The 18213-nt window shown below is 41.9% G+C and overlaps 1 protein-coding gene across 1 annotated transcript; it reads right to left on the bottom strand.

Annotated features, from left to right (window-relative positions):
• Positions 1-2053: 2053 nt before the first annotated feature.
• On the bottom strand, positions 2054-13025 carry LOC137049070 (uncharacterized). The gene is made up of 5 exons (XM_067427458.1): positions 12880-13025; positions 3868-3904; positions 2402-3709; positions 2262-2319; positions 2054-2172 (listed from the first exon to the last, which is right to left on the bottom strand). Exons 1-5 carry the CDS (start codon positions 13023-13025, stop codon positions 2054-2056), a joined length of 1668 nt encoding a protein of 555 aa, XP_067283559.1.
• Between the last annotated feature and the right edge of the window lie 5188 nt (positions 13026-18213).

Below are 18213 nucleotides of genomic sequence, written 5' to 3'. Positions count from 1 at the left end.
ACTCTTCGAACCGTCTGTATATATTTGAAGAAATGAATAATGCGAGTTATTTATATACTCAGTAACATAATTGTTTATACAAACAACTTCATCCATTTCCCTTCTGTTCTCATATAATTTTATGTCAATTTCAGGTTGTGCAAGTATCCAAGGTGGAATTGGGGATATTACTACTATTGGTGCAAATGATATTGAGTCTAGACCTTCTTCATTTACCCACCCCTTTATTTTCCACGCGAAACCTTTACCAGCTACATTTAAAATTTCCCAGCAATCATTCAGGACTTCCCTTACAGGATGATTATCTCTTTGTCCCTGTAAATTGGGGGGGGGGGGGGGGGGGGGACCTGTTAATTTGGGGATCCACCTGTCCATGACCCAAGTGGAAGGCCAGATATCTTACTTACACCCACCCAATTGCACACTTCATGGGTTGGCCGTGAGCTGAGGACGGCACACAAATGCTGAATTTGACACTGCCAGTCCCCACTATAGATGATGATATCATCCAGGTAGGTAGCGGCATATGCAGCATGCGGACGAAGAATTCTGTCCATCAGGTGCTGGAAAGTCGCTGGGGCCTGAACAACCCGAAAGGAAGGGTAACGAATTGGTGTAAACCAAGTGCCGTGGTGAAAGCCGTTTTTTCTTTGGAAACTGGAGACAAGTGGATCTGCCAGTAACCCTTTATCAAGTCCAGTGTCGAATAAAAACGAGCAGTACTCAGCCGATCAAGTAGCTCGTCATCCCTCGGCATGGGGTAAGCATCAAACTTAGAAACCTAGCCTCAGACACTTAGGCATTGACTTTTCGATAGTCCACATAAAATCGGACTGAGCCATCAGGTTTAGGCACTAAAACTATCGGGCTCGCCCAATCACTGCTTGACTCTTCTATTACTCCAATCTCTAGCATTCCTTCCAATTCCGCCCTGAACCACTTTCTTTTTATGTCCTGGCTTGGTCTCAACGTGGTGCTGAATGAGGTCCGTCCGGCCAGGTAGGGCGAGAACACGTCAGCAAAATCTGCCTGCAACTGTTTCAGGTCTATGAGATTGTGCATTTTGGAGCGCCTCTGGCTCGAGATCCTCCTCTCCTCTCACCACCATCGCCAGCATCACAGCCTTGGCCTCAACCCATTTCTTTAAAGGGATCCCCTGGTGTTGAGACTTGTATGGCTTAACATAACATAAATTATGTCTCTTACTGAATTATGTAGTAGAAAACCCATGAAAGATCTATGTTATTTAAAAAATCGATTTTATATTTGGACCATGGGCGGCGCCATTTTGTTTGCGTTCTAGGTTGATGATGTAGAATGGTTGCACTCCTCAATCAGCTGGCGTTACCCGTAGCTATTTTTACCACAACGCAACTCGAAAATTGTTTCAGAGTTAAACAAAACCAATGAATTGCTTTGTAATTGTACTTAAAACACACTCAAACATATGTCAAACATACATGTACCCCCCCCCCCCCCCCCCCCATACAATGATAAGTGATTCTTTTATTGTGGGCTGTTAATCTTTTACCATTCCTCTAAGCTTTTGCCATTCCTCAACACTTTTATACAGAGAACCCCACCGATTCCCAGAATGATTTTCATTTGGATTCTGCATAAACGTGGCCCGACTTTTACAAATCATAGGATGCTGTGATTCTGCTGTAACATGCAATAAAGACACGGTTGTAAATTGTACAAAGAGAATTAATACTTGGTGCCTTCCTTAACGCTGGGTTATTTAGGAAACTGAACAGGGTAATCTTACCCTCACAACCAGAAACACTTCTTCAGTGACATTGTTGATTTTGTGGACTAAAAACAAAATTAAGGCGTGGCAGAATATATATTTAAAGAATTCTCTTTCACCGCTATAAAAGTTTACCAAACTATGATGACTTCTGCTTCTGAGAAACCCGAAAATGTGAAAAGCGTCTTTAAACTGATCCAGGAAAATCAATTGTCATACAACAGGAAGATCTGGGTTACCTCCTGACTACCTGAAGGTGACAATCTTTCCATGTTTCAAGTTGTGTTATTTATTTCTATTAATTTATAGCATCCACTGATAAGCAAACTGCAGGGGAGATCCAGCAATGTCCTTCAGGTAGGGCAGCACCAGCCTCTCAAATGATTTCATGACCACAGAGGTGAGGTTCATGCACCAGCGGGCTAAAATCAGCCACGATACTTAATTTTCAGGAAGAAGGAAATCATCCGCCCTAAAAATGACGACTTCTTTTTGGCTTCTTGAGCTGCACTTTCCTCAGTATCACCTTTGCTCTTCCTGTCCTTTTTGGACCTGAAGGGATTCTTCATCTTCAAAAAAACGACACTCATGATTAAAACAGAATTCATTTCAGTAAGTAAATACAGGCATTAAGTACAGAAGATAAATTACCTTTATAGAGATGTTTGACTTTATCATCTTTAACTTGTTTTTGAAGGTCAGTTTTGGCAGATCCTCCTGAACCGACACAGCCTGACTGTGCATTTCAATCGGTGCTAACTGTTCAGTCAGTGGAAATTTCTTTGCCAGCAATTCAAAAACTTGACTGACCACCAATTCTGTCAGATGATCCACCACTGTCGGATTGAAATCTTCTTCATTGATGATTAAGGGTATCACTGGAGTATTTTCAGGGAGTTTCACAGGTTGGGGGAATCTGGAGGACACAAAAAGACGCTGCACGAGTTCCTCCACAAAATAATGGAGAAAATGTTTAGCATTCATTCTGATCTCCTCCGAGACTTTCCCTGCCTGCGGCATCTCACATCTCAGGACGCAGTTCATTAAATCTTTGAGCCTTTGGTGCAGACGTTCTGATGCTGCGTAACTGATGTCCTCCCCTCTGAAGTGACCGTTGCACTTTGACATATAAAGAGTGGTCATCAGTGAGTCAAACAAGGTGACGGTCTTTAGCCTGTCACTGTCTGAGGGTTGATCTGACTCCAGTAGGACAAGTAACAGTCTACCCTTATATGACTGAAAAGTCGGCTGCAGAACTGGGACAGGCTCACTTTTCAATGTCCTGGACGCTGCAGTAGGATTCGTTGACCATGCCCTAATGACATCCTCCACAATGAAGTCGATTACATTGCTTGTGGTCTCAAACGGAAGGCTCGTTCTGAGTGCGCATGGGAGTTTGCCCTCTATTGCCGCAAGGACCGTGCCAATTGCTGTTGTGGCTACTGCACGGGAGATGTTGCAATGCAAAAGACTCAGCTTTTGGATGACCCCACTAATCAGTAATTCTCCAATATTAGTGCAGGAATCATCCGGACAAAAGTAAACAAAGCATGGTGATGGGTTGATCTTCAGAACATTGTTGTGCATCACCACATTCACCCAATGACAAACTTCCTCCACCACAATGCCAGCGAGTTCAGAGGAACGGCAATTGTCTTCACCCAGAGAGTCGCTGAAATCGCATTCACCACTGCTGAGGAGACCATCCACCGTGATCCCAAAAAGAGTTTCAAGTGGATATGTATATGGAAACTCTTCTGTCTTCAGGATCACTGGTCTTTCTGATGGGTCCTTCTGAAGATCCTCAGTGGATGCGGATGTTGATGGTCTGTTTGAGTTCACAACTGCAGATGGATCCATGCCTACTATACTTGATAGTTTTGGGATTAAATCAGTTGCAGTTGTGGTGGCTGATGTTGCAATTGAAGTCAGCATTTCATAGATTTGCTGTCTGGAGAACTGTGTGGGAATAAAAGCTTAATTAGTTTGTTCTAATGATGTGAGCTGTTTTTTTTTTTTTTTTTAATTAAAACCTACACATCGTTTGCTTTGTTCCAAAACATGGACATACAATTTTATAGTGTATATAGTGTATTCATATGCAAAAGTAGACATACCGGGTAGCTCAGTGCCACCTGTATCACTTCCAAATTCCTGAAGAACATACAAAACAGTTAATATAATATAAGATGTGAAGTTTGATGACAAACTTTGATGTTTGCTTGACAAAGCCTTGTCTGAGAAGTAAACAAAATGTAAATATTCTAATACATGTTTAACACATTGCTAACATGTTTCTATCATGAATTAGCTCATTTCTAGCATGTTTACCATGAATTATGTTGTTAGCATGTATTAAAACGTTTATAGCACGACCCTAGCATGAATAAGCATATTGCTAGCATGTTTTCAAACTTTTTAAAATGTTTTTTGTGTAATTGTTTATATTAGGCATTTTTTGTTACACTTTATTTTGATGGTCCCTTTCAGACACTGAGTGTGTTTACATGCACGTTCTTTAGCCGATTATGCCTAATAAGCCAACAATGAACATGGTCATGTAAACGTGGTAACCCATTCTTTTATGTCGGAGTAAGGTTATAAACGGCTTACACATAAACCGGTCAGAACAGGTAGTTTTTTGCCTCTTACCCTGATTTTGTGCGGCATGTAAACTCATTAACCTGCTTTCTTTTGGGCTTAATGAAGTGCGCATGTGTGATAGGTGACAAAAAAACGCAAACTGAGAGCAGATGTAAATGCATCCAGCGAGTGTTTTGCATGAAATAAAGACATATATCACAAACGCAGACTCTTTTAAAGCTACACTGTGTATCTTTTTTAGTTTATTCTTAGCTAAAATCACTTAGTTCTTTCAAAAATATATGTTCTCATTAATGTATATTTCTTTCTTTCACATAATAAAGCATTCTCGTAATTTTATAATATACCATTGAAAATACATACGGGTGAGGGTTCGGATGGCAGTCGCCATGTTGCTCCTCCATCTTGAAAGTACATTTGCCAAAGAGGGACATTCCCGTAAATTCAAGCTTCGCTTTTCGCGTTTTTACACTCGATGGCACCGTGTCGAATGCGAAGAGGAAGATTGCTTGAGGCTGCTATATGATGATGGAGGATCACTCTTAAGCCCCTTTCACACTGCACGTCAGACCCGCAATATTCCCGGAACATTGCCGGGTCGCCTTCTGTGTGAAAGCAACCACGTCCCGGAATTGGACCTAGTAACATTGTGGGATATGTATCAGAGTCGCCAAGGAAGCGGAAAAGAGAATTAAGACTGCAACGCAACAGGCAAATCAACAAGACAAAAGTAAATATTGGAGTGGCCTTTCCAAGATGGAAAGAGTGTCACATGCCTGTCCTGTCTTGTGTGCACATGTGGGTTTTGTCTGTATGGCCTTTGTGCTTCTGTCATTGTCTGATCCCTCCCCCCTTGTTATCTAATTAGTGTTTGATTTCTCCCACCTGTGTTTCCTCGTTCCCTGCCTCATTTGTTCCCTGTTATAAGCTCCTGGTGTTTGTCAGTCTTTGTGGTATCGTTGCAATGTCTGTGTCTCCCGTCCTCCCCATGATTCTGTTCTGGTATGTTTTTGAGTTTATGTTTTTGATTACGTATTTTTGCCCCCTTGTGGGTTTTGTTTTGTATTTATGTTTTATTTTATAATAAATTACCACTTCTTTGCACATGAGTCCTCGCACCATTTTCCTTTGTGTTTGTGACGTGACAGAACGATACCACCAATTAGAGGACTCAGCAAGATGGAAGGCTTCCTTTTCCCATCTCCCTGCCCCTCTGCTTCACCGATGGCAGGACGACGGCGCAAGCTCCTCTCCCTCCGGCAGGAGGGAACCAGCGTGAAGGAGTTTGCGCACCGGTTCGTAATTGCAGCAGAGGGGCTCAACATCAGCGCGACAGAGCTCAAGGACATCTTCAACAACGGACTAAATGAGCCTGTTAGCGCTTGGGAGATGGGAATGCTGGGGATTTTATCATTTTGGCAGTTTGTGGGATTTATGTACAATCGTGGTGGTGGAGGAGAGTTATGGAAGGGTGGCCTTCCTCCGCTTGGTCCTCCTCCACTTATCCTCACAGACTGCCAGGTCCCCAGTCCTTCGATGACCCCTTCGGGGAGAGGGAGGAGGAAGAGAAGAAGGGCTCCTTCGGTGATTGTTCCGGTGATCCCAGTGCCGGTGGATCGTGTTCCGGTGGTCCCAGTGCCGGTGGATCGTGTTCCGGTGGTCCCAGTGCCGGTGGATCGTGTTCCGGTGATCCCAGTGCCGGTGGATCGTGTTCCGGTGGTCCCAGTGCCGGTGGATCGTGTTCCGGTGGTCCCAGTGCCGGTGGATCGTGTTCCGGTGGTCCCAGTGCCGGTGGATCGTGTTCCGGTGATCCCTGTGCCGGTGGATCGTGTTCCGGTGGTCCCTGTGCCGGTGGATCGTGTTCCGGTGGTCCCTGTGCCGGTGGATCGTGTTCCGGTGGTCCCTGTGCCGGTGGATCGTGTTCCGGTGGTCCCTGTGCCGGTGGATCGTGTTCCGGTGGTCCCTGTGCCGGTGGATCGTGTTCCGGTGGTCCCTGTGCCGGTGGATCGTGTTCCGGTGATCCCAGTGCCGGTGGATCGTGTTCCGGTGATCCCAGTGCCGGTGGATCGTGTTCCGGTGGTCCCAGTGCCGGTGGATCGTGTTCCGGTGGTCCCTGTGCCGGTGGACCGTGTTCCGGTGGTCCCTGTGCCGGTGGATCGTGTTTCAGTGGACCCTGTTCTGCCCGCGCCGACCCGGCGCCCTGCTCTGACCGCGCCGCCCCGGCGCCCTGCTCTGACCGCGCCGACCCGGCGCCCAGCTCTGACCGCGCCTCCCAGGCGTCCAGCTCTGCCTGCGCCGCTGAGGCGTCCTGCTCTCCGTGCGCCGCTGAGGCGTCCTTCTCTCCGTGCGCCGCTGAGGCGTCCTGCTCTCCGTGCGCCGCTGAGGCGTCCTGCTCTCCGTGCGCCGCTGAGGCGTCCTGCTCTCCGTGCGCCGCTGAGGCGTCCTGCTCTCCGTGCGCCGCTGAGGCGTCCTGCTCTCACCGCTCCTCCCTGGCGCCCCCTGCACTCACTGCGCCACCCAGGAGTCCTGCTCTCACCGCGCCGCCCTGGCCGCCTGAACTCTGCGGGCCGCCTGAACTCGGTGGGCCTCCCGACCTCGGCGGGCCGTCCTGGCCATTCGAACTTTGTGTGCCACCGTGGCCTCTTGAACTTTTTGTTTTCCTTGTCCCTCCCTTGTTTACCCCTCCCTTGACTGTTTCTTCCTGGTCTGTCCCTCCCGTGCCCCCCTGGTCTGTCCCTCCCGTGCCGCCCTGGTCTGTCCCTCCCGTGCCGCCCTGGTCTGTCCCTCCCGTGCCGCCCTGGTCTGTCCCTCCCGTGCCGCCCTGGTCTGTCCCTCCCGTCCCGCCCTGGTCTGTCCCGCCCGTCCCTAGTGGAGCGTCTGGTAGCCGCTCCTTAAGGAGGGGGTAATGTCACATGCCTGTCCTGTCTTGTGTGCACATGTGGGTTTTGTCATGTCTCCGGTCTACTGTCAACCCCGCCCTTCTTGTTATCTGATTATTGGTTTATTTGCCCCACCTGTTCTCCCTCATTATCTGCCTTGTTTGTTCCCTTTATAATCTCCTTGTGTTTGTCAGTCTGTGTTGGATCCTTGTGTATGTCTCGTCTACGTCTCCCAGTTCCCCGTGATTCCTTTGGTTTGAGTCTTTGGTTTATGTTTTATGATTATGTGTTTTTCCCCCTTGTGGGTTTTGTTTTGAGTTTATGTTTATTTTGTAATAAATTATCTTTCTCTGCACTTGAGTCCTCGCACCAGTTTTACTTCGTGTTTAGACGTGACAAAGAGCTCATGAGGAGCAACGATTTTAAAAAGAACGCCGACGTCTGCTTTGTTCTCGACAGGTAATATTAATTCAGCCTATTTGTGTATATTGGAAGTTTTATTGTTGCTTGGCTAATTATATCATGGTGTGCTGTGCATAACACTAGAACGACGTCTAGGATAGTTTTCCTCGCGTCAATGATGAAAAAGTATTGTTTATAACATAAATCCGTGTTCTATGACGGATTACATGAGATTAATATTTTAATTGCATTATAATTGGTGTGCCTTACGCTAGTGATGTCATACAATGACAATGACATACGTTATTACAGAATAACGATAGCACTGATAAAAGTTACTTTACTAAGATTAGCTTGCATTCGTCTGGGAACCTGATAGCTGATGTTAGCAATGAAATTGTAAAAAAATTACGAAAACGTAAAACTATTATTCATTTTACATAGATTAATTTGATCATAGATCATTTGGCAAATTAAATAACTGCAAATTATAATAGTTTTCAAAAGTAACCTCATCACTTGAAGCAACACTCACCGAAGAGGTCGAACTGGAAGCCATGACTAAATCGGCCACCGTAGGAGTTGAAACGAAATCGAAATTGAGAGGAAAAGAAACTATTATTCACTCGATGGTCATATACCTTTTCACCACTAGATGGCGGAAAATATCACACAGTGTAGCTTTAAAACCCAGAAAATTGTAAAGATGTGTTCTCATCTCATGCAGCAGAGATACTGTACATTAGGGGTGTCAACAATAATCGATTCGGCGATGCATCGCGATGCGTGGCATGAACGATTCAGCATCGATGCGGCAAAGTGCCATAATCGATTATGTCACTGTTTTATTTTCTGGCGGACAATAAAGTTGTGAAGTTTCAAATACTTCCGGTTCCGGGAGAATAACAACAACAACAAGCAAGATGGCTGAGGCGGAGGGAGATGACCACGATAGACGGGTTATTAAAAATGCGCCCAAAGGCCTTGGAAGGCGGACATCTGGGCACATTTCGGATTTTATGAAGTGAATGGGAAACTAGACAAGTCTTACGGGGTGTGTAAAATCTGCCACACTAAAATTAAGCACGTTGGCAATACAACTAACTTTACGAACCATGTCGATTGTTGGCATCCTGAGTTAACTTCAACAACAACACAAAAAGTCAACACATCCCAGCCAAGAATTGACGAGTCGCTAGTGTCAACATTGCTACACAACTCCAAGAGAGCAAAGAGGATCACACGATCGGTGGCATGTTTTATAGAGAAGGATCTACGAACCTATTCTGTGGTAGAAAATGCGGGGTTTCGCCACATGCTTAAAACAATTGAACTGATAATTGTAAGTTACCGACAAGAGCTACCTTCACTGATTCCGTGCTTCCCGCATTGTACATTTAATATTTGCACAGGACTTCAGGATGTGCCCTGTCTTAGAGCTGCTATTTCACTGTGTGTAAAAAAAAAAAAAAAAAACAAAAGCTCTGAAAGCTGTGATTTTGATTGTTTTCTTTTTCAGGTTTGAAAATGCCATATCCAATACCCTGTACCATTTAATTACATTTGATTTAATTTTATTTAATTACATTTGATTTTATTTAATAACTTTTATGTCAAAGATACAGGAGACACATAGCAGCCAATAAAATCTGTTGTTTAATATCTGCTTGTATTGCCTCATGACTGATGAAAAATTTGCCTTGTGTGCAGTAGAATTTTGATGCATCGCAATGCATCGTAGAATCGAATTGAATTGAATCGTTACCTGGTGACTCGTAATCGAATCGAATCGTGAAGGCAGTGCCAATGCACACCCCTACTGTACATTGTACAGTACATAAAATTTGCTATGTACTCTACCTGATAGGCCAGAGGTTCATCAATATCAAATCTAATTGTGAAGTTTGTGACAATGCCCAGTGCTTTCTGTAAATGTTTTATTTTTATTTTTACTTGAAGTAGATGTTAATTTCTTGTCAAAGTTCATCAAAATGCTTTGTTTACATGCTAAAAACACAAAAATGTTATACTGGGAAGCAATGCACCAGAGATCCCCCTAAAAGTATTTAATTCAGAAACGTGTCACCTTTTTCCACCACATGTCAGTTTGCAGGTATGGAATGTATTTTCCTTTTAACAGTTAACCTTACATGACCTACACTAGTTCTGGGAAAGATAGCATCTCAATAGACGCTTATTACAATAAAAATAGATGAATTATTGAACATTAAAGAGAAAGAAAGTAAAAAGGAAGAGAGAGCAATCATTTGACAGTCAAAATAAAGTGGTTAAATACAAGCTTTTTCTTATGGTCTTAATTGAATAGGCAATTAAAGATTATTAATAAAAAAATTATCTATATACTAGTATGAAATATTTTCAAAGATCTTGTTGAAGTTCTTGTGATGCGTCATTCAAGATAAACTAATGCTGATGATCGCATCACTTGAACTCGTGTTCATTAATATACCATCCTTTTCAGGTAACCAATGTATAAAAAGCACACATACATTGTTTTTATAGGAAGGACTGTTAACTGTATTGTTTTCCTAATGTATATGTGAGAGTTATGTTTGTTTAGAGTTAACGATTGGTGCTGCGCATATGGTTAGCAAATGTGTTGCGATTAGCGCGCGTGCTCGAGTGATACGGAGACAGATTACAGACTATGTAACGTGATTGTATGTTTTATGTTTTCCTTTAGTCGTTAATTTATGAGTTATGAGTATATTTCGCGCAGTTTAACTGTTAGTGTGAGTATATGACGTCATGGTTCGTCGAGGGAACTTGTATCCATGGCATGATTGGAATTTGAGTGCTTACATGGCATGTCATTTAAACCTGTATTTAAATGTGTGATGCTCTGTGTGCACATGTTGACCTACATAATTTGTATTAATTCAAGATAAGCTAATGCTGTTGATCGCATCGCTGAACTTGTGTTCATTAATAATCATTTTCAGGAAATGAATGTACTACATGCAGTGCAAAAACATACATTTAGCGGAACTATCTGCTGTTGGATGCTAAATTTAGGTTTAAAAGTCAACAAGTAATTCAAGTATTTCATGAGAGTATACTGTAAAGGGAAACAGCACGTATATTAAAGGGGTGATGAATTGAGAAATCAACTTTCCCTTGAGCTTTTGATATATAAAAGGTCATGGTAATATAAGAATAACCTCTACGTTCCAGAGCTGAAAACGTAGTCAAAGCCAGAAAACGTTTGTGTGCACAACGTCTAATTCAGTAGCCCCGCCCACCGACTCATGGAGGTGATAGGCTCGTGCTAGCCAACAGCAATAAACATGCAGAAGAATATAGCAAGATATTGCGCTTTTCCTGGTTGTGGAAGAACACAGTTGCTGCATAAGCTTCCTTCGGATCCTAGTATTAGGCATGTGTGTTATATAATATTAGTTCCAGCTCACGTGGGGAAGACATGTTCACTTAATTTCACTGCAACATCGTTTGTAAACAATTCTCAGGTCGATGCTGGATTTTTAGATATTTGAGATTAAAACACAATGCTGTTTCTTCTCTATTTGATCCGACAGGAATTGTGCAACACACTTATGTGAGTAAAACGTGTTTTTATAGGTGATAGTGTTGCATTATTATAGATCGTTTTGATTATGTGTCTAACAGAGCATACCTTTAGCGTGCTGGACTCAGACATGTATAGGCCAGGGCTCGCAAAGCCAACGTCCCGGTGCTATGTGTTTTCCAGAAGGGCTACCAAAACGTAAGCACGTTGACAGGCCTATCTCAAATAATGAAATAATATTCTTGATCTGCGTTGTTCACTCAATCAACTTAACATTTGAAGGGAAGCACAGGCGAAGCACTGTTACTTGGGTGCAGAGATATCACGGCTCTCATCCTCACATCCTCCGGCCGGTGAGCGATCGCAATGTGTTTGTGTGATATCTCTGCGCCTAAGTAGCAGTGCTTCACCTGTGCTTCCCCATAATATAGTTTCAAGTCAATATCTGCCTAGGAAATTGTCTAGTCTTTAAGGGATACTCCACCGCCTTTTCATATTAAACTATTCCTTTAACTAACTCTCATCTCAGTGCGTGCACTTAATCGCTTGACGCCATAGACCGTAAAAAAATATGGACGACTCGACATCATCCGTTTCCGCTTGCCATATTTGAAGCTTTCAGGCGGCCTTGCATGGCGCGGACATCTTGGGACCGAGTCTGCGCAGTAGCGATTTCGGGACCGGAGTTGCGCAGTAGAGCGCAGGAAGTAGAGCAGGAAGGACAGTCGCGATATCAAAAACCCGCCCACACTCTCACAGATGCAGCAATTACAATTAATTACAATTAGGAACAATTAATTATGTTGGTGTGAAATAAACAGTTATGGAAATGTAGAAATTAAAGCTAAAGATCTAATCTGCTCCCAAAAATTTCGAAAAAAGTCAGTTAGTGCCTCAGTGACAACTTCACTCAGAGAAGTCGTCAGTCTCAGCTGTCAATCATGACGTCACACCCCCCGTTTTTATAGCATCAAATAACTAACTCAAACTAAACATATTTTTAAAACGAACATCTGAAATGAAATCATCGTGATGATAACTGCCTTCAGTGACATAAACTAACTTTGGGGGAAAATTTTTGAAGTGTAATTTTATTATTTAGTTTGCCTCTTGTCCATTAGAAATCACAGAGGGGCGGCTATACTGGGACCGGTCACCGGGGGGCGATCGAGGCGCGAAAGCTTCAGTAAATGAGAGGGAGACTGCAGGCCTGCTTGACGCGCTGTGATATTTTGATAGCACTTTGATTAGCCCACTATGCCCAGTTCAATTATTAGGTACCAAACAGATCAAGTTAGAAGCGACCAAACACCTCCACGTTTCCCCTATTTAAATACAGTTACACGAATAGTTGAACAACCAAGTATGGTGACACAAAATCAACATTTGATATGTATATTGCAAAAGATATGGTGCCCATTTATACTGTAAAATAGTCAGGGTTTATCACATGGTGAAAGTTTTGGACCACAGGTGGCAATACTAAGCCGCAAATATTTTACATAAACAAAATAAAGTTAAAACTTGTTTTGAACAACTGCTGTCATCTGCAGATTGATATTAAGTAGGAGGGGGAATTTTTTTTTATAAAGGTCATATCGCCCAGCCCTACAATTACACTAAAACTATAGTAAAATAAGGTTCATCATTAGAATATAACAGAATTACAAATGAATAAATAAATTAAAAAGACATACTGCTCAGTCAGATTCCACAAGAAGTTGCCGATGATTGGTTGAAAAGTGATATCCTCCAGCTGTGGTACAGAGAGTTTAGCAGCTAAGCCCACCGCAAAGGCCAGTTCTCTGTAATGGTCTGATTGAACTCCAGTATTACAAGCCATTGTAAACTATTATCAAACACCAAGTACAGTAGAAGAATGCTATGGATACACTTTACGTCGAGACTGCAGAAAGCGGTGTGTTCCAGTACGCCTGCAGCTTCAGTTATAGTGTGTGCTGACTGTGACATCATAATAGAGAGATTAGCACTGTTGAACATTCTAATGGAATGATGAAGAAATGTGGGCTGCTCTACTGCAAATGCTTATGTGTGTAGAGGTGGGCGATATAGCCTCAAAATTATATCAAGATATTTTAGGAATATTTGTGATAACGATATTTATGACGATATAGCAAAAAATATATGGAACAAAGTTTTATTGGTTATTGCAGCTGGTAGGCAGCAGCATTTATTATTGCAAATAAAATTAAAGGCATTGTTTATCCTTTTCCAAAATGAGCTAATGTCAATGATGAGAGAATATTTAATTCAAAGTGTAACTCTACTGACATAAGGTACAAATTACTAGTGTTTTCACTGGAAATCTTAAAAAAAAAAAATATATATATATATATATATATAAAAAAAAAAATAATAATAAAATATATATATATATATATATATATATATATATATATATATATATATATATATATATATATATATATATATATATATATATATATATATATATATATATTATATTTAGCAATACCTAAAGTAATTTATGTAATGGTCTGTCTGAATATTCAATTCTGATTGGGAAGGTGTACAATAGCAGGTAATTCAAAACTTTACGATTCCAAGGACCCCCAAATATGATGCACCTTTATGGGGGACCCCCTTAAATCCATCTATATATTTTTATGTATAAAAAAAACATTTAAACTCTTAGATAAAAAGTAAGTGTGACATTTTAAAGCTACACTGTGTAACTTTTTTAGTTTATTCTTAGCTAAAAACACTTAGTTCTTTCAAAAATATATGTGCTCATTAATGTATATTTACTTCTTTCAAGTAATAAAGTATTCTGGTAAGTTTATAATATGCCATTTAAAATACATACGGGTGAGGGGTTCGAATGCCGGTCGCCATGTTGCTCCTCCATCTTGAAAGTACATTAGCCAAAGAGGGACATACCCATAAATTCAAGCTTCGCCTTTCGTGTTTTAACACTCAATGGCACCGTGTTGAATGTGAAGAGGGGGATTGCCATGTTAATCTTGGACTAAATCGGCCACCGTAGGCGTTAAAATGAAATCGGAATTGAGAGGAACAGAAACTAATATTCACTGGATGGTCATATACCTTTACACCGCTAGATGGGGGAAAATATCACACAGTGTAGCTTTAAATCCAGCATTGTTTCCAAATTTAAACTGGATATACCTATTGTTGGAAGCATAAATCTGAAGAAGGTGTTCAATTAAAAATTACTTGTATAAGCAATTTTCACAATAAATGTATGTACCGCTAAGCAGCTTATGTACCGCATTAAGAATTTGCTCTACGAACCCAGTAAGCAAAATAAAGGGGACTATAGTGAGAAAAATTCACTAGCAAGATACAAAGCAAACATACAATTCTGAAAGGTATGTATATGGCAAAGAAGGTGAGAAACATTTAGAAATTAAACAGTTAGATTGTTTGTTAGACTTTATCCATTTTTGGTTTGTCCTTTAATTATCTGAAATTTTTCTGGGGACCCCTTAGAACCTTCTGGAGGACCCCTGGGCAGTGCCGTTTCTAGTCATAGGCAAACTAGGCGGTCGCCTAGGGCGCAAACAGCTGGGGGGCGCCAATGAGCCCCCGCCCCAACAAGATTTTTTAGTTTTTTCATATATATTTTATTATTAATATTTCGTACTTTTGCTATAACAAGGCATTATGATTAGTTGCGATTATTGGAGTGAAGTCGCCATGGTGATAGTGGCGCTGCTGTAATGAAATGAGATCATGTAGAGGGCGGCAGGGAATGTCGTCATCCGTGGCGTTGTGACGCTTGTGTCCGAGTGAAAAATGCGGATATCTCACTTAATGTATCTGGAGTGGATGCAAACACGGAGGCGATTAACATCAAACAGATCGCACTTTATTCCCTGCTGAACTCTCATCACAAACTCCCTTTCCGTCCACCACACATGGGAGCTCAAGACTCAGTGCGCACATACACAAAATGCAGACTTTAGGCTTGTTCGACTTCACCTAGCGATGCGCAGACCGATCGGCGGCTGACTTGAAGCAGTGCATGCCGGTTAGAAATGTTGTCCGACTTGAGACAGCGCCGACAGCACGTGACTGTGACGTATGTCAACAAAGTACCGCGAGAGCGATTCGAGAGCAGCCGGCTGATGCAGCCGCTGCAGAATAGGCTTGTTTGAGATGAGCAAAATCTGCGCAGAATCGATCACCGGTGATCAGCGCGAGATGCATGCCGGTTAGAAATGTGTCCGAGGGCGGTCCGCCTTGCTCTGATGTCATGCCGACGTATGTCAAAAATCTCTCGCGATGGCAAGGCGGACTTGTCGGATTCTGCAGTCGAGCGCAGTTGCTCTCCACCGACTGCGCGGAGCAAAAGCATGATGGGAAACGACTTGCTGACGACACAGCTTAATGCTTATTGGTTTAAACAACTGTGATGTATAGTTCTTTTTTTTTAAATATTTGATTTTAAAACTCTGATATCATGTTTTTATGTGAATAAATTATGTGTGAATATTCTTAAACTCTCGGAGAGTGCGATCTCTCTGTTGGTTATGTGATTGTTGTCATATTAATAAAAATATATAAAAACATGTATGTAATTAAAGTAAAAATGCTTGATAAACAGGTCTTTCGAATGGAAATAAATAACAAAAACTTTGGGTGTCTTGTTCATAATCTTTATTTCCATATAAAAGCAACAGAACTTAAATTACATCCAGTTTATCAGCAAGAGAGCGCACGAGTGTGAATCCCGCGATATCCGCAACTGATCTCGCAGGTGTCTGATCCACTACGAGAAGAAAGAACTGTCCGGCTTGCCTGCTCTTTTTTCACTCCTCCCCTCACTGCAGCCGCCTAGTCTCGCCTTTATTTCAGGCGAGGCAAGGCGCATCTCAAACAAGCCTATTTTCAAGGGGGACTGCAGGAGGCTGCTCGAGCTCTGATGACGACACAGCTGATCCATGATTGGCCGATTCACCGCATGACAGCGAACACGTGCGTTTCGTGTTTATTCTAAAACCTTATGTTATGCAAATGCTCACAAATCATTTATTTATAACAGTAAAACCTCTTTTCATGTAGCCGCGATGTTATATCATCATGTTTATCAAACTAAAACTGATAAAAACCGTTGACAACACTTGATTGATAGTGTATGTTTATATGTTCATTCATCATTTATGAACATTAATCTTGTCCAAATAGACGCTTTATTAAACAGTACATAAAGAATTGAATGAAAATGTCATTTGAAACATCTGTGTATTTGAGAAATATTGGACCACGGGAAGCAGAAAGTGTCCGACTTCACGTCTCCATTTGCAGCTCCTCACCGCCGGCACTCGGCTACTCTCGCCGATCGCATCCATCCAGCCGCAGCCGATGTCGAACACACCTTACGTTTGCTGGGAGCGCGCGCAACACTTAAAGGGGCCACACTATATTTCTACTCGTTACATCGTGCTTTAGTTTCATCATCATGAAAAGGTCAAAGCCATCAGGGGCTCAGTATCGTAAAAAGAAAAAAGAGGAAATATAAAAAAAGAAAGCGAAAAAAACAGGTATGTTAGCCTACTTATTGGTTACTTGTTCTCTACTAAGCTGGTCGCTCTATTATAACGTTGAGCAAAACATTACACTGAATATTAGTACTGGACGGACCACACGCCATGCTCATTTCAGGTGCAGAACATTATAGCAGTTCATTTGAATTTTTTTTTTTTTTACATCAGAGATAGCTGTTTAGTGTAAATTGATCAAGTAGGCTAATACTGTCATAACCATGGGCATCACTAGGCCCTTTTTTATGAACTTATGCATCAGCCCCCCCTAAAAAAAATATGATTAACCTTTAAAACATATGAAACTGGCGCAAGGCTTCGGCTACGGCTTCGTCCCGTCTTTTAGTCTTTGTGTCACTCACTGTGTTCTTCAATCCGCAGCGGCGCCGAGTGACATGGTTTTCAAGCTATTGTTATCTAATTTTTTGGCCTTCAGAACATCTGAAAATACACATATGTAGATCATAGAAATCAAAATTTTCTCGGGGGAGCATGCCCCACAACCCCCCAACATCTGTGATCTCAGTGATAATAAACCTAGCTACATTATTCGATTAATGCATGTACAATATGACCATACCTGTCAACTTTTGGGTATCAAAATCCGGGATAGATGGGGGGGGGGGGGGGGGGGGGGGGGGGGTTAAATCCTCACATAAACCCATAATAATAATAATACATTTTATTTGTACCTGTGCTCTTCCTACATGTATAACAACTTATCAGAACTTAAGGGAAATGTATATTTCCCTTAAGTGGGAAATATACAGAAATTGTAGTTGTACTGCTTAAGAATTATATATAGATTAATCCTTCTTAAAGGTACTGAAGTTATTTACTCAAGAATATTTAGTGAGCAATTACTTCTGTTCTTTATATTGTCATTATAAGTGAATACTGTCACTTTAAAAGATCTTCCCCTGTCGCACATGAAGTCAGTTACAAAACTTACAAAACGCGTGACTGTCCTCCATCTGCTCCTCTTCAGAAAATTAAATTCGCTGTCCCATTGACCAAGGTATTTACACAGGGTTTGGGTTTGTTGGCATGAGTGCCTTCCATCTCTATCGTTAGTTACGTCCATCATCCGTCTGTTTTGTTTTTCCCCGCGTTGTCACTCGTCGTCTTCTTCTTCTTCTTCTTCTGTTTACTGGCGCTTTGCATACTATGTGCATATCGCCACCTACTTTTGCTGTTATGCAGTCGCTGTTTATTCATCAGATTGTTCTTGCTTTTACTCTTTCCTATCATACCTACTTACATAAAAATAAAAAATAAAAAAATAAAAATAAAAAAAAACAATGCTCTATCCTATTCCTTCTTCCCAGGACCCACCTGGCGCTGCGTGTTCAGCTCCTCCAGTCTAATTATGTGGTGTCCTGAGATTCAGAATTGAGTAGATCATCCGCGTTCTATATTTAAATCCTTTCACTTAACCCATCACTCGTCGTCATCTGACCTCACACACTATAACCTCGCGAC

This window comes from Pseudorasbora parva, chromosome 20, assembly GCF_024679245.1.
Source record: "Pseudorasbora parva isolate DD20220531a chromosome 20, ASM2467924v1, whole genome shotgun sequence".
NCBI lineage: Eukaryota > Metazoa > Chordata > Actinopteri > Cypriniformes > Gobionidae > Pseudorasbora > Pseudorasbora parva.
This window is presented reverse-complemented; position numbering and strand designations above follow the sequence as displayed.

Excerpts from the sequence above, each read along its gene's own strand:
- LOC137049070 (XM_067427458.1), bottom strand. The coding sequence starts at position 13,025 with ATGGCTTGTAATACTGGAGTTCAATCAGACCATTACAGAGAACTGGCC. Across the intron at positions 3,905-12,879 it reads TTGTGGAATCTGACTGAGCA|GAATTTGGAAGTGATACAGG; the intron begins GTATGTCTTTTT and ends TATGTTCTTCAG. Across the intron at positions 2,173-2,261 it reads CAAAGGTGATACTGAGGAAA|CCCGCTGGTGCATGAACCTC; the intron begins GTGCAGCTCAAG and ends GGCTGATTTTAG.